Source organism: Colossoma macropomum, unplaced genomic scaffold (genome assembly GCF_904425465.1).
Source record: "Colossoma macropomum unplaced genomic scaffold, Colossoma_macropomum, whole genome shotgun sequence".
Taxonomy (NCBI): Eukaryota; Metazoa; Chordata; class Actinopteri; order Characiformes; family Serrasalmidae; genus Colossoma; species Colossoma macropomum.
The window spans coordinates 849,528-866,432 of record NW_023495922.1 but is presented as its reverse complement, the minus strand read 5'-3'; the positions used below and the strand labels follow the sequence as shown (position 1 = coordinate 866,432).

The following is a 16,905-nucleotide window of genomic DNA, read 5'->3' as shown; positions in this document are numbered from 1 at the left end:
GGATGCCATGACCAGCAATGATAATTTTACAATATACCTTTTCTGACAGGCAAAGGATTTTTCATCATTAACTGATGTTCTCTTATTTGCCCATAATCTAGTGAGGTACCACATGTATTTGCCAGACACTTCTCAGAAAAAATCATCAAACAGAGCATATTAATGTGTATATGTTGCTTATCTTTATAAGCCTATGTTGTTTCATGTTGTACTGAGAAAATGTTACAGTGCAAAAGTAAGGATCTCCATTGTTCCTGATTTAATGTCACGTTGCTTGTATTCATGATTATCAAATATAGCTTAAGACTACTTAACTAATTAGTCTAAGTTGGCAAATGTTTGTTTATGATGAATAGTAAAAAGAATTAAAAATATTTTAAATTCTCAATGGATATTTGTTTATATTTTATAAAAGTGCATGTGGATAGGTCAAGTGTGTGGCAAGGCTATCCAGTATCAGGTCAAGTGACTTGCTACTTGACTTGCCACTGGATAGACCTACCACTTGACATGTCACAGAATTGGCCTGCGACTTGACCTGTCAATGGATAGATCAGGTCAAGTATGAGATGGCGGGTCCACGCACTTGACTTGCTGCTTGATGGACCTGCCACTTGACCTGCCACCAGATGGACTTGCCACTTGACCAGCCATTGGATGGACTTGCTACTGGATGGAACCCAAAAGTAGAACTTCACTTGCCATAAAACTGCCACATAAACTGTTTGGATGGACCTGCCATTTGAGCTAACATAGAATGGACTGTCTTTACATTTACATCATTTCCATCTTTGCAGCCTGAATATTTACATTCTTGACATTTTTACAGTCTTTTACATTTTTGCAGGCCAAGTAGAAAGTCAAGTGGCAGGTCTGTCCTGTGGCAGATCTTTCTAGGGGCAGGCCTGTCCCATGGCAGGCCAAGTAAAACATCAATAGGCAGGTCTGTCTTGTGGTAGGCCTATCCCATGGCAGGCCAAGTAGAATGTCTTGTGGCAGGTATTTCCAGTGGCAGGACAAGAGGCAGGTCTTTCCTGTGGCAGGCCAAGTGGCAAGTCTTGAAAAGGACTATACTGTGGGTGCTGCATCTGATGTGTAAGTAATTTTAGTACTGAGGGGCATTCTGGTCTACAGTTAATATAAAATTTATCAAGTAATATTATCTAGGACAGATCAAACTCATCAGATCGACAGAATGAACAACTTTGAATCCTTTTTTTAACCGTCAATGTTCTTTCACAATATCCCAGCATGCATTACACAAAGACATGATACAACCATTGAGACTCTCAACATAGCAGTTAGGAAATCCTGACTGCTAGCATAGACACTAATGTTAGAGGCTAATAAATGCAGTGAGACTAATAAATATGTGATATTGGGCTTCCAAGATGTAATGTTAGATATCTGCCTTCTTTCAGCCAGCTAGGGAAATATCCATCCCAGTGCAGTTGTAGTTTTTCAAAAGTTCCTGCCACCTTGAAGATGCATCAATTATTCATTACTGTGAGGTAATTTTCACTGAAGTCCAATATATTGTTCTATAACTGTCCACAGATCACGTCTCGTTCTTCACGTGACTTTGCCCATCTTATCGGGATCCCTTTCTCCTTCACCTTTGAGCTGAAAGACAAGGGCAAGTTTGGTTTCAAACTGCCTGAAGATCAAGTCCAGCAAACGTCCATGATAAGACCACGTTATAGACAACACTGACCACTGCATGGCTCTCTATCACCACCTTGCTGTAACAAAGCCATGACCTGCCACTGGTTGGACCTGTCACTTGACCTGCCACTGGTTGGCCCTGTCACTTGACCTGTCATTTGACCTGCCACTGGTTGGACCTACCACTGGACCTGCTACTGGTTGGACCTGCCACTTGACCTGCCATTGGTTGGACCTGTCACTTGACATGCTACTGGATGGACCTGCCACTTTACCTGCCACTTGACCTACCATTGGTTGGACCTGTCACTTGACATGCCACTGGTTGGACCTGCCACTGGTTGGTTCTGACATGCCATCTGCCACTATTAAAAAGATCTGTCACATGATATAACCATTGAGACACCCTATATAGCAGTTAAGAAATCCTGACTGTTAGCGTAGAGACTAATGTTAGAGGCTGATAAATACAGTGAGACTAATAAATATGTGATATTGGGCTTCTAAGCTATCTGGCTTCTTACTGCATCAGCCAGTTCGGGAAATATCCATCCCAATGCAGTTATAGTTTTTCAAAAGTTACTTCCCACCTTGAAGATACATCAATTTTTTTATTTTTGTGCAGTAATTTTCAATCAAGTCGAATTTGTTGTACTCAAATTGTCCACAGATCACACATATTGTTCCTCGTGTGACTTTGTTCATCTAATTGGGATCCCTTTCTCTTTCACCTTCGAACTGAGAGACAGCAGATTTTTATCATTAACTGATATTCTTTAATATGCCTATAATCTTTTTGGTGATTTGGTGATGTACCAAATGTATTTGCCAGCCATTTTCAGGCATGTTCATTGAACAAAGCATTTTAGCAAAATTAAAGTTGCTAGTACTGCTCGTGTCATGTTGCTTGTAAGGTTGCTTGTCATGTTGCTTGTGTTCATGATGATCAAATATAGATTAAGACTACTGTTAATTAACTAGACTAAGTTGGTTAAGTGTTCTAGCAAATGCTAAAATTTTTCATGACAAAGTTTTGTATACAATGGAAAAAGGTGAAAGATCAAGTGGTAGGTCCATTCACTCTACCTGCCACTTTACCTGCCACAGGTCACCTGCATACATATTTGTTTATTTTTTGCCGAAGTGCATTTGAATAGGTCAAGTGTGTGTATTGGTGTGCCACTTGTCAATGGATTGAACAGGTCAAGTGGCAAGTTGAGTAAATATACCTGCCACTTGACCTGCCATAGTACTTTGTGTACGTTTACATTCTTTACATTTTTACAGTCTTTACATTTACACCTTTGTATTTTTGCAGTCTTTACTTCCTTTACAGTTTTGCAGGCCAAATAAAAAGTTCAGTGGCAGGCCTTTCCCATACAGGCATGTCCATGTCCACGATATGACTTTTTTCAGTGCAACTTTTACTGTAACTCCCTATCACCACTTTGCTGTAAGCATGTGTACATGTTGTTCATCTTTGGATATACCACTGGATAAACCTGCCACTTGACCGCTATTAAATGGACCCGCCACTTGACCTGCCATTGGATGGACCTGCCACTGGATGGACCTACCATTTGACCTGCCATTGGTTAGACCTGCCATTTGACCTGCCATTGGTTAGACCTGCCACTAGATGGACCTGCCACTTGACCTATGAAGTCAGAAGCAGCTCAAGTAGTACATAATTAGTAGAAATTAATACACATTCTTTACATTTTTACTGTCATTACAATTACATCTTTACATTTTTACAGTTTTGCATTTACACATTTTGCATTTTTGCAGTGTTCACATAGCATCCTATATATTTTTGCAGGATGCCTTTGTCAAACATTTGCTCTTTAATTGAGGCACTGCAGCAGATTTCCTCGGTTCTTGTGTTCCTGTAGGAGGTTTCCTGTAATGACACCATCAGGATGTTGAGCTGAATGTCTGAAATGGAAGAACGGTTCCGCTGCATTGTTCTAGCCTTGTAGCCTTAAGACAGGCTGGAGACTCTACTCAGTGCTTGCGCTGCTAGTATCGTCATCTGGTACCGTAAAGACAAGGTCAGATTATCTTTTATTACATGCTAAGATGCTAGTTTTCTTAATGCTAAACTGACATCTTGACCACTTTTGATTTTATTTGAAATTTGGGAAAACTACAACTGTAAAACCACCTCAGCCCAGACCTCAACCTTCTGTAAATAATCATGCAAGTTCTCATGTGCCGATTCAGGATAATAGACCTCGCGTTGAACTTTCTTATCAGTTCAGTGTCTAATAAAGAGTCAGAACGGAAAGGGAACACTGTGTATAAATCAAACATTATCTTGTTATTATGCATCCATAAAGCTAGGAGTGCCTCAAATAGTACAAAATTAGCAGCTATTAATAACAACTAATGAGAAGTGAGCACATTTTACTGATACACAGTGGAATCACATGGCTGTCAGAGTGCAACGGTCAAATGTCTTAGTTTATCAATCAGTGCTTGAATGACGTAGAATCATAAAGGCAAAATATTTACCACCTACACCCAGATCTCTCTTCTTCTTACAACTAGCCTGGGAATCAGTCTCTTTTCCTCTCTTTGAGAAACTGCTGTTGTTCATAATGTCTTTTTTAACACGTTGTGGAACTTAAGTCAGGTGGTTGGTCATATGTAGTTGACCTTATAGGAATGACATTACCATTAAGAATACCTTCCTGTATTAAGAGTAAATCTACTGCTTTAGATCATATTAGTTATATATATTTTTTTTCATTTCATATTTCTGTCAATATTTATCAAACCAGCCTCTTTTGTTATGAATTTGATCGAAAACAGTTTGCCATTTATTTTTTTTTACTGTTGACACTGTGACGGCTCTTAGTTACTAACAAACCAAAAACAAAAATGTACCAAAAACAGTATAATTTTTCATTTTTACCTGACTATTTTCAAACCCCTATTTAGTTCCTAAAACTTAAACAGGCTCTTTCAGGTTTGTCCTGTGGTAGGTCAAATGGCAGATCAAGTGGCAGGTTTGTCCAGTGGAAGGTCATGTGGAAGGTACGTCCTGTGGCAGGCCAAGTGGCAGGTTTTTCCAGTTGCATGTTCCAGTGGCAGGCAAAATGGCAGGTCAACTGTCAGATCTTTCCAGTGGCAGGCCAAGTGGCAGTTCAAATGGCAGGCCTTTCCAGTAGCAGGTCAAATGCCAGGTTTGTCAGGTGGCACATTTTTTCAGCGGCATGCCAAGTGACACGCTGTTATAGTCTAGTTTCAATATGCAAATAAGCCCCTTTCTGATTGGTTGCCCTGTACTGTTCCTTGTTCATAACACAGTCCAGACTGAAACACTCATTATAACTAAAGCATTACTGGGCAGGGCTAAACTGCTGTAGGCTATATAGGTGAATGAGAAAGGCCATTTAGAAATTTGGAATCACTTGTCGTCAATAATCTTTGCAATTTTATACATAATAATAATGTGTAGATTCAAAGATTACAAACTACATACTAAATGGCATTTTGGATATTTCTTTCAGTGTTTGAAGTTGAGAACAGAAAAAATATATGATACATAATATACTGTATTTATTTATTTGTTTGTTTGTTTATTTATTTATTTATTTATGGTGTCAGGTTTTTGGCCTCTGGATCACCACTTAATTACAAGTTGTTATACATCTTCTTTGGTCATCTTAAAATCATACCTACTGAGTACTGTGCAAAAGTCAGAGACCACCTATCATTTATTTAACTCCCAGTCAAAAGGGGTAATAAAATAGAGTTATTCATTTTTCTGGGGAGATTAGATATAAGATAAGCTGCTTGCATTAGGCAATAAAAAGTCAAAGAAAAATGTGAAAAAACAGGAGTTTCCAAAACTGGGGTTCAAAAAGTGATTAAAAGCTACAGAGAAAACCTCCAAACAACCACCTGGAAGAGCTGGTAGACCCCAAAACTGCCCCCATCTGATAAACAGCGCTTAAAGCTTTCATCTCTGAGAGAGAGGAGAAATTTAAGCTGCTTCAGATCTGAAAACATCCACAGGTGTTTCTGTCCATCCTTCCACTGTGAGAAGACGACTCAGCGCTGTGGGTCTGAAAGGATGTGTAGCTGTTCAAGAAGAGCCTCTCTGAGAAAAGGAGACGGACACATCAAACAAAGAAGCTGAACGATGGACTGACCACCCCAGAGTCCAGACCTCAACACCACTGAATGTGTTTGATTACTTCAGAAAATGATCAACCAGCTTCTAAGACTGAACTTTGGAGGTGTGGCTGCAGATTCTTTAAGAAACTGAAAGTAAGTCTCCTGAAAAGAATGGAAGCTGTAATAAAGGGAAAAAGTGGACACAGTAAAAACTGAAAATAGTATTTTTAATAGTTTTTTCTGTTATTTTGTTCTGTTAAATATGTTTTCTGTTTTTTTCTTAACGCTGCTAAAATAAAGAAGTTGCACTTAGTGGATGTTCTGACTGTGAAGGGTGACCACAGTATATACTGTACAGCTCTCTTCCGTTCTGTTCTGTTGATGGAGGCAATGTTACAGCGACGTGAAAAAGTATTTGCCCCCTTCTTCTATTTTGTCGAGCTTAATTGTTTCAGGTCTTCAAGCAAAATGCAACAAAGAACAAAGACAACCTGAGTGAACACAAAATATAGCTTTTTAAATGATTATTTCATTTGATGAAGGAAAAAAAAAAACGTATTCAACACCAACAGGCCCTGCGTGAAAAAGTAATTGCCCCCTTGGTAGTTCAAATCAACCAAATTTACTTGATAATTGGGATCAATAACAATAGAAGTACACAGGCTTGATCACTGTCAGCCCTGTTGTACGTAAACATCACTTGAATAGACCCTTTCCAGCAGTGGGAAGTAGGTCTAAAAGGTCAACAAGCGGCACACTACATTAAATTCCATCTAAACTAGATGTTTCGTAAAAATAAATGTAATATAAAACAATGTCCTTGACATAGTGGCAACTTTTTTACCCTTCAAAAAATGAAAAGATCATTTAAAAACTGTGTTCTCACACTCTCCTCGTCTTATATTCCATTTTGTATGAGGATCTGAGGCCATTAAGTGCGACAGATATACGAAAATAGAAGGGTACAAATACTTTTTCACAGCACTAAATACGGAAAATTATGACATTATTTCAACATTGCATTGATTTACATCAAGTGGCTTTAATCAGTAAATCAATCATATTGTTACATCATGGTAATATTCAGATTTATGGTCTTTACGATGAGCCATTAACTCACAGCGTGGGAGTCACTCGGCGTATCTCAGATACGCCTGTAGTAAATGTTCATTATCTCTCTGGGCTGCGTATAAAAGCAAAGCTGAGTGAGATGAAGGCTCACAGACTGGACGTAGGGCTGGAGAGGTGTGCTGAGGTTCTCGCTGGACTGGATTACAATGCTGAGGTCGCTGTTGACTGCGTTGGTGCTTTTGGCTCTGCAGACCCAGGACAGGTAAAACATTTACCATCATCATAGCCACTGGTAGTTTTTGGAACCACGATTGACCCCAAACAAACGCAGTTCTACCAAATGTTGGATGACGTAGTGGTAATGAATTCCACCAATTAAAAAAAAATGCTGCATTAAGATGTAAACAAAGTCATTCAGAGTGGTTTGGTTCACTGCCTGGTGTCTGAGATACTGTCTTATGATAGTTTGAGTGATATATATATATATATATATATATATATATGTGTGTATGTTCTTTCATGACCTGTTTACCTGCTGTTGCTTAGTCTCAACCCAGCTGATGCTGTAATGTAGAAAAATGGTTGAAATATATTATTATGGTATCTTAGCTAGCCGTGAGTCAAGGGTGTAAAATTGGAGTAAACAGTAATACGCTGAGGCCTCGGAGTGATTGCCCCCTCTGTACTGCTACAAGTGACGCCACTAGTTACATAACCACAATTACCTCTGCCAACAACACATTACTGTGAAAAGCAGGTGAAAAACAGAGAGGGTTCACTGAGCGTCTGAGGAAATTTCCAAAAGAACATCAACACTAACTGGTTTTAGTATTAAAATAGTACCAACATAAAAAATATCCACAAATCTTCACTTTTTGTTACAATGACATTTTAAAATATACAGTCATACCTGAGCCATAGACTAATTTTACTGCACTGTAAAAGGCTGGTCTGATAGCACTAGAGAAGCATTGATAACGTGCAGTTATTACACAGTTATTGCTTTAGTAGAACAGTATAAAGTTGATCTGATGTTCTTTAAGGTTCTTCTGTCTCAGCACATTTTAACTGCCAGGTATTAATTGCTTTATGCTCTATGTTACAGAGCTGTTGAAGGACTGGAGCTACGAGCTTATGACTACACCACGTACCACACCATGGAAGAGGTTATTTATTCATTAATTCATTTATGTATTTATTTATTTACACGCTAAAAGAACTCACCACACCATGGAGGAGGTTGTTTGTTTATTTATTTATTTACTTATTTTACTCACTAAGTAATGGAGGAAATTATTTTACCCATTTATTTATTCACTCGTTTGTGAACTTCTCACAACATGGACAGATATTTTTATTTATTGACTTATTTATTTACTTGCTTATGTACTCATCACACTGTGGAGTCAGGATTAATTATTTGTTTATTTACTAAAGAGCTCATCACACCATGGACTAGGGGGGTGTTCACAAAACAGGGTTTCTCAGTTTAGTCAGAGAACTTAAGCCCAAAGTCAGGCCTGTCCAACAGGAAAAGAGCTGAGGGACGTTTCTATTGGACAGTCTTCATCTCTGGGCTTAAGTTATCTGGCTAACTGAGAAATCCAGCTTCGTGAACGACCCTCCAGGTTATTTATTCGGTTATTTATTTATGTATTTACTTATAAACTCACCACACCATGGCCTTACTTACTTACTTGCTTACTTACCTACTTACTTACTTATTTACTTACTTATCTATTTACTTACGTATTTACTTCTTTATTTATTTACTTGCTTACTTATTTACTTATTTAGCTATTTATTTACTTACTTATTTAGCTATTTATTTACTTACTTTCTTATTGATTTATTTACTTATGTATTTACTTACTTATTTATATACATATTTACATATTTACTAATTTACTAAAGAACTAACTATGGATATTATTTAAGCATTTACTTATACACTCATTTATGAACTTACCTAACATGGACAGGGCCATTTATTTGTTTATTAATTTACTCATTTACTAAAAAACTTACTACACCATTTGATAATTTTATTTATTTATTTATTTATTTAGCTAGTTAGTTAAAACTTACAATACTATTAACAAGGGGGTTATTCTCACAAACATTTCTCAGATAGGCCCAAAGTCAAGCCTGTCCAATAGGAAAAGAGCTGAGGGACATTCCTATTGGACAATTTTCATATTTGGGCTCAGGTTATCTGGCTAATTGAGAAATCCTTTGTGAAATACCATCCAGGTCAGTTACTGAGTTACTCATTTCAGCACTGACCCCTCCCTCTGTGAGGTTATTTATGCAGGTAATAATTTACATACTGCCCTATGATGTTTAATGTGAATGTATTTTGTTGTCCTACTGCAGATCTCAGTCTGGATGGAGCAGATTGAGAAAGACCACCCGGACGTTGTCTCCAGTATGATCTATGGGACGACGTACGAAAAGAGGAACATAACTCTGCTGAAGGTACCAACTCCTTTTCAGCGGAGCATCATGAAAGGCCAGCATTCAGTTTCTGTGCCGAAAGTCAATGAGCTCCACAGAATGTTGCTAGTTAGAGTGACAATAAGCAGACGCGCCATTTCAGACCCAGACGCTGTTTTGAGCTGCTGGTAGACTAAACAGTCTGTTCCTCGGCTGTTTATAAACCGTGCCTGTTGGTTCTCTGTGCTGCAGATCGGCCTAAGCAGCACTTTGCCGAAGAAGGCGATCTGGATGGACTGTGGAATCCATGCCAGAGAATGGATCGCTCCTGCTTTCTGCCAGTACTTTGTGAAGGAGGTGGGTACAGATGCAGTTTAACCAGCCAAAACACACAACACTTCTATCTACAAAACTACTATTATTCTTAAAAATGTAGCTGATAACATACTTTTGTCCACTTTCCTTGCTGAAAAATTTGCTTAGGCCAGCATGATCTCTGGTTTAAGCTGGTTTTTGTGGGTCTGGTGCTGGTTTAGATGGTCACCCAGCATGGACACGCTGGTTGACCAGCATACCATCATCCAAAACTCAACATATCACTGCTGTCGGAACAAAACCTTGTATCTCCACTTTACAGGAGAAGAAAAAAAACCTACCTTACTTGTAATGTAACTCAATGGAACCAGACGTCTTTCCAAGCAATTTTCAGACATTTCTTTTGGTCTAATGATCATGAGATTCACAGACAACGTAAAGGTCAACAGGCATTTTCAAATTATGTCAAAAACTGAAAAACGGCAAACATGGAGATACGAGGTTTTGTTCCGACAGCAGCAATATGCTGTTTTTATAGCAGGATTATTGGTGAATGTATGTCATACCTTTGTCAGAAACCACATTAGTACATATATTTGGGATTATTGAAGAAATCCCCATGGTTAGAGGCGAGTATGTGATGATGTAGGCATGCTAAACGCTAATTATTGTGAACGAAGCTTCCGTTGCTAGCTAGAGTAGCTGCATAACTCCAGGAGCAAACTTCACATTATACTACATACTGTAATTACATTCATTTACAGTCATTTTTTGTCAGGTTAACCAACTCGAGATTTGATCTCCACTTTTGAAATATGAGGCGTTTTGGATATGAATTGTATTTGATTTTCATTCTTAATGTTATTCCTAAATTTCTTCATTTTTATGTACAGCTTCCTAGTAATCAGATTATAAAGCTGTGAAATTATTGCTGACATATTAGAATCACCTTATACATTTATAAAGTTATAACACTTACATTTTGGACCTCTAGAGCCCTTTATTTTCGGATATTTGTACTTTCTAGGCTGGTACTTTCTATGAATTTGATGGAGCAGCATTAACCAAAATCTCATTAAGCTCGATAGCAAAGCAATTGATAACGTCCAGTTTAAAGGTCAGAACCTCTAAAAGACGATGGATTTTCTACTGAAACAGATCCTGGGCTCGTACAAAACAGACCCAAAGATGAACGAGCTGTTTAAAAACCTGGACTTCTACATCACTCCAGTCCTGAACATGGATGGATACATCTACTCCTGGAGAGACAACACAGTGAGTTTAATCGTGCTCGTTTATGTGTGTTAAATGTGAGATTTAGCCTGAAATGATCCATTAAAAGTCTGGGTCGGATTTGTTGGGACCACGTCATTAGTCTTTACGTGTTAAGGTTACATGCACAGGCCCAAAATGAAGGTTCAACTTGATGTTTAGGTCTCGAATCATCCCAAAATCAACGTCATATTGATGACGATAGTAGAGCGTTCACTCTGTCCTTCACTAAGTTTTGAATGAGATCTCTTTGAATACTTTCAATGTGCCCACAATTATCAGATTCACCCAGTTGGAAAATGTTATTCTGCATGTTGAGTGCAATTACACATTTTCACCAGAGAGGTCTCCAAATCCCCAAAACTTACACAGTGCAGCTTCAAGAAGTAGCAGTTGCTCAAGGACTAGCTCTGTTGTAATAGGTCTTTTGTTCTCTGTCATTGTTTAAAAGCCTGTGCTGTTGCCAGTATAAAGTCCTGATTAGAGCTATAGTGAGCATATTAATTGCAAATGATATAATTACAAAATGATTTGTAGCCAATGTGTTATATACTTACAGACACGCCTGTGGAGGAAATCCAGGTCACCAGGCACTGACGGCTGCACCTGTTTTGGCACAGATCTGAACCGCAACTTCTATGCTAACTGGGGAAGTAAGTCTTACATTAGTTATCACTCAGTTCTGAAGGAATTCTCCAGCATTTTTACCAGTTTGACCCATTTCTCTTTACTTAGAAAACTGTTGAAACTAAACTCACTTATAACAGAAGCCAATGGTCAGTCACACAAATAAATTTGTGAAATGCATGATTATGTTCTAACTCCAAAACACAAGCATAACAGTAAATGTGTTACAGACTGAGAGAATATCTTACTAAAGCTGTACTTACCAATTCGAATCTGGTGAAAAAAGCTATTCCGGTTACTTTCACTTCACTTTCAATTCTGTTTTTGGTGTCATGGCTTAGTGGAATTTCTGGGCCTTCACTGATTTAAAAAAAAATGAAAAAAATGCAGGGTGTTTTCAAAAACTTTAAAGAAAAAAATGAAGGGTGTTTTCAAAAACTCTGAGTTCTGAATTAATGGATGAATGAATGCTCTGAATTATGAGACTGTTAAGCAGCCAAAAGACGAATATTGGACATCGCATTAAATTACGTCTACCATTAGACTTTAACATTATTATACAGCAACACCAGCTACTCAAACTACACACCTGCTAAAGTACCACATTTTACGAAGCTTGGTGATTTGTGTGCATTTTCTTTTTGTTTTGTACTCAAATCACTAGTGTACATTTAGAAATATTCATATTTCTAAATCTGATGAAAGGAAAAAAAATGTCCTCACCAGATAACCTACCAGCTTTCGGGCATTTTTCTTTACAACAGAAGTAGTTTTCGAGAGATCTGCTCATTTTTCCCATAGAGATAAATGGCTTAGATCTGAACGTCCTTATATGGGCATGTCACCAACCACAGAGGTCTATACCCAAAAATGTTTCCCTCTGGAAAACGAGTCCCATCTCTGAAAGAACCAATAGATTTGACAGAATTCATGAAAGAGTGAATACATGATTACTGACTAAACTGAGCTGCCTCCCTTTGGCTCTATTGTAAGTGTGCTTCAGTTCAGTGGGATTTCTGATTTTTTTTTCTACACTGTAAAAGTATTTTCACTGTCAGAGTACCGTAAAATTATAATCAATACCCATTAAAAAAATGTTAGATGATGTAAACAAACCATACATATACTGTATTTTAACACTAGTGTTGTTAATTCACAGAAATATAATGTTAATTTACAAAAACAAATGTTTTTAATGGATATTTTAATGGTTGTTACTGTTATTATGATGGTAAAATACTGTATGTCACCAGCTGAACTAGTGACGCTGTTGAATTCCATTAAAAGGCAGTATTTCTGACTGTAGTGCAGATTTACAGATTTTACGATCTTTGAGAAAACATACTTTTACTGTTAATTAACGAGTCTGGCTCTCCTGCTGCCAGACTTTTAACCATTTTTTTTACAGGGTATGAAACAAAGACATGTATTGAAATTAGATTCAGAATCATTGGATTATTGAAAATGCTGGAATATTCCTTTAATATGATTGCGAACACAACTTAATGAATACATTTCAAACAAGTTGTGTTGTTGTATTTTGATAAGTCACAGAAGTTACACATGTATTCTCCCTAAACCATGCCCACTTTCATTTCCACTCCTGCTTTATCTGCACAGTGGTGGGAATCTCCAGGAACTGTTGTTCGGAGGTCTATAATGGACAGTCTCCTCTTTCTGAGTCCGAAGCCGTTGCGGTCACTGACTTTCTGAGCGCCAATCGAGACCAACTCTTGTGTTTCCTCACCATCCACTCTTATGGACAGCTGCTCCTGGTCCCTTACGGACACCCAAACATCTCAGCACCCAACTACGATGAACTGGTGAGCAACTGTTACACACAGACCCCAGTTCAGTTCCTCACTCTCAAAGCTACATAGCTTACATTTAGTTTCATAGTAGTTACTAAATAAGTCATAGTATTTACTGACCAATAGGTCTCAGAGGACTGAATTATGTGTGGTTGCTTAATCAATCTCTGTTTTTATAGACACTTTTGTGCAACTTGTTAGCGCTAAAAAAAGAACGTTTGCATATGCGTCTGTGTGTGTAGATGGAAGTGGGTCTGGCTGCAGCGAAGGCCATCAAAGCTGTTCATGGAATGGACTACACTGTGGGCACCTCTCCTGACGTGCTGTGTGAGTTAAAAGAAATCTAAACCTTTAGAAGTCGCAGTTATGAAAATGGTTCATTCTTAATTGTAGCTAATTGTGGCTCATTTTTGCCCTGTTTTCATCATTTTTGACATCGAAACAAACATACAAATGTTGAAAGTGTAGACTGAAATGTGTAGATGTGTAGATTGGTCCCACCTATGGTAAATAAAAATACATTTAGTGGATTCCTCTGTCATTTCATAATTATGCTGATCGTTAATCTCAATCGCAACCAATATGGAAGCTTGCTTAGCTATATCTACCTATATACCATGGAAAAAAAACAGTTCCCAATTTTCCACCAATACTTTAAAGCAGCAGTTCTGAAACACCATGGCAATGGCCTAGCAACATCTTAGCAACCACCTGGGATACCATAGAAATGGTCTAGCAACATCTCAGCAACCACCTGGGATAACATGGCAATGGTCTAGCAACATCTCAGCAACCGCCTGGGATAACATAGCAACAGTCTAGCAACACCTTAGCAAATCACCTGTGATTCCATAACAATGGCCTAGCAACATCTTAGCAACCACCTGGGATAACATAGCAACAGTCTAGCAACACCTTAGCAAATCACCTGGGATTCCATAACAATGGCCTAGCAACATCTTAGCAACCACCTGGGATAACATAGCAACAGTCTAGCGACACCTTAGTAATCACCTGGGATTCCATAGCAATGGCCTAGCAACATCTTAGCAACCAACTGGGATCACATAGCAACAGTCTAGCGACACTTTAGCAATCACCTGGGATTCCATAGCAATGGCCTAGCAACATCTTAGCAACCACCTGGGATAACACAGCAACAGTCTAGCGACACCTTAGTAATCACCTGGGATTCCATAGCAATGGCCTAGCAACATGTTAGCAACCACCTGGGATAACATAGCAACAGTCTAGCGACACTTTAGCAATCACCTGGGATTCCATAACAATGGCCTAGCAACATCTTAGCAACCACGTGGGATAATGTAGCAATAGTCTGGCGACACCTTGGCCAATCCCCTGGAAACCATAGCACTGACCTTGCAAGACTTAGGAAACGCAACCTAGCAACACCTTAACAAGTAGCTGGGATATCATTGCAATGATCCAGCAACACCAAAGCAACCCCCTGGGATACCATAGCAATGGCCTCGCAACATCTTAGCAGCCACCTCATATAACATGGCAACACGTTAGCAGCCATTTAGCTTCGTCAAGCCAACTCGAAGTGTGTTCAAAACCTTTCTCTCCTAGTTAAGTTTGCTCTCTGTCTTCTCAGCAAAACGTGTTTAACATTTGCAGATGACTGTAACTGGAATATAATCCCTCATGTTTCCTGCAGATGCAAATTCGGGTTCCTCGCGTGACTTTGCCCGTCTAATCGGGATCCCTTTCTCCTTCACCTTCGAGCTGAGAGACAAGGGCGACTTCGGCTTCGAACTGCCTGAAGATCAGATCCAGCCCACGTGTGAGGAGGCTTATCAGGGGGCCATGTCCATCATCACCCACGTCCATGATAAGACTTTTACCAGTGCAGCTTTTACCGTAACAGCCACGCTGTGGACCACGCTGACAGCTGCGTGGCTCTCTAGCACCACCTTGCTGTAAACTGATGAAGCTTCTCCTCAGCGTTTGACTTCATCACCTGAAGATCAACCGAATCAATGACATTCTGTCACCCGTGTTCAGTAGCATTAGCTACCCAGTTGCTATCAAGTGTAAATGAAGTTATGCTTGATATTTAAAATTTGAAATATTTATTAAAAACTGTCATTCCAAAGGTACTAAAGTTGCTAATGGGGAATTACAACACTTTTTCAAATTTTCTGCATAATTAAACTATTGAGCTTTAATCAGAATGATTCAGAGTGGTTTGGTGTTAAGTGGTTCAGATGTCTTTACAGTGGTGGTGATAGGAACCAGGGGTCGCCATGACTACAACACAGACTATAGACATTTTATTTACTATCCAGAACCACCAGTGAACCTACACGAGTCTTCTGAGTTTATATGGAGTGTTGATGATGGAAAATAGTGATAAACCTGAAATAATAAGTTAAGGACTTAAGGGGACTATTTTTCCTTATAACTCCCTCCATGTATCCCTCCACTATGAATGGATTTTAAAGCCAAAATCTCCTCATACCTACCATAAAAATGTCTCAGACATCAGGCAGTGAATTCATAACCATTTCAATAACTTTCTGCGAGGGAGCTTTTAGGGATGGACGTCTGGTTCCTATCACCACCACTGTGAACAATTCTGACTCTGTAAGTTTCTCTAGAATGGAGCGTTTCACACCAAACCACTCTGAACGACCCTGTTTACTCCTCCACCACTTAATTATGCTGAAGTTTTGAAAAATCACTGTAACTCCCCTTTAAAGGACACCATACGTACAGTGTAAAACAGCAACATGCCTTTTCTGTTTGAAATAAGGCAGTGATATTTGTAGGCCTGCTTTTATTTTCCTGGAAAACCCATATTGGGTCCCAGACTGCTGTGCAATGTATGAAGAATGTATTTCAATCTGCTTTGATTAAACAGATGAAAATCAAAATTTTTACATATGTGCTCATTTTTTGCTCCAGTTATTCACAACAGCTACAACATGCATTAATACAATGAGTAACTTTGACATAATTAATAAACAGGACTGAAATAAACTGAAATGAATCAATAATCTAAAATAAATAAGTATATAGACAAAGAAAAAATAATACTAATAAACTAAAATAATATTTATAATAGTCTACAATGTAATAATAATAACAATAATAATAAGAAGAAGAATATCTAAAGAAAGTATTGCTCTTGTTATTGTTGATTTTTTTTAAGTAATGTATTTCTCCTTTAAAACAGACATCTTTGAAATGGCGTTTGAACACTTTTTTTGCAAATAAAATAAAACAATTAACAGGATATTCAACACTAATATTAAAATTTGAGTAGTAACAAAATATCTTTCATAGAAAATAAAATGCCTCAATTTCCTAAATTTCACATTATAACACATTTTAGGGAAGGCATATATATGGAACACAATGTCACAAATCCAACAATAAAAAATAATAAATAATAATCATTTTAAAAATTACATCTCAGATCAGCTTATTTGCAGATAAGATAGTAGTGAGGATTCTGGAGGTAAACACAGCTTTTTCTGTTTTATGAATGTAATATTTCCACAAGTTCACAACCTGTATTTTGTATTACAAAATAAAAGACAAGGCGAGCTTA

The 16,905-nt window shown here is 38.2% G+C and overlaps 1 protein-coding gene across 1 annotated transcript; it reads left to right on the top strand.

The window, feature by feature from the left end:
- The first annotated feature begins 6,993 nt into the window (after window positions 1–6,993).
- On the top strand, window positions 6,994–15,564 carry LOC118803557 (carboxypeptidase O-like). The gene is made up of 9 exons (XM_036564051.1): window positions 6,994–7,126; window positions 7,970–8,030; window positions 9,241–9,342; window positions 9,553–9,657; window positions 10,774–10,890; window positions 11,447–11,540; window positions 13,135–13,337; window positions 13,568–13,652; window positions 15,007–15,564. The coding sequence occupies exons 1-9, from the start codon at window positions 7,071–7,073 to the stop codon at window positions 15,270–15,272; spliced, it is 1,089 nt and encodes a 362-aa protein (XP_036419944.1). The 5' UTR covers window positions 6,994–7,070; the 3' UTR covers window positions 15,273–15,564.
- The last annotated feature ends 1,341 nt before the right edge of the window (window positions 15,565–16,905 follow it).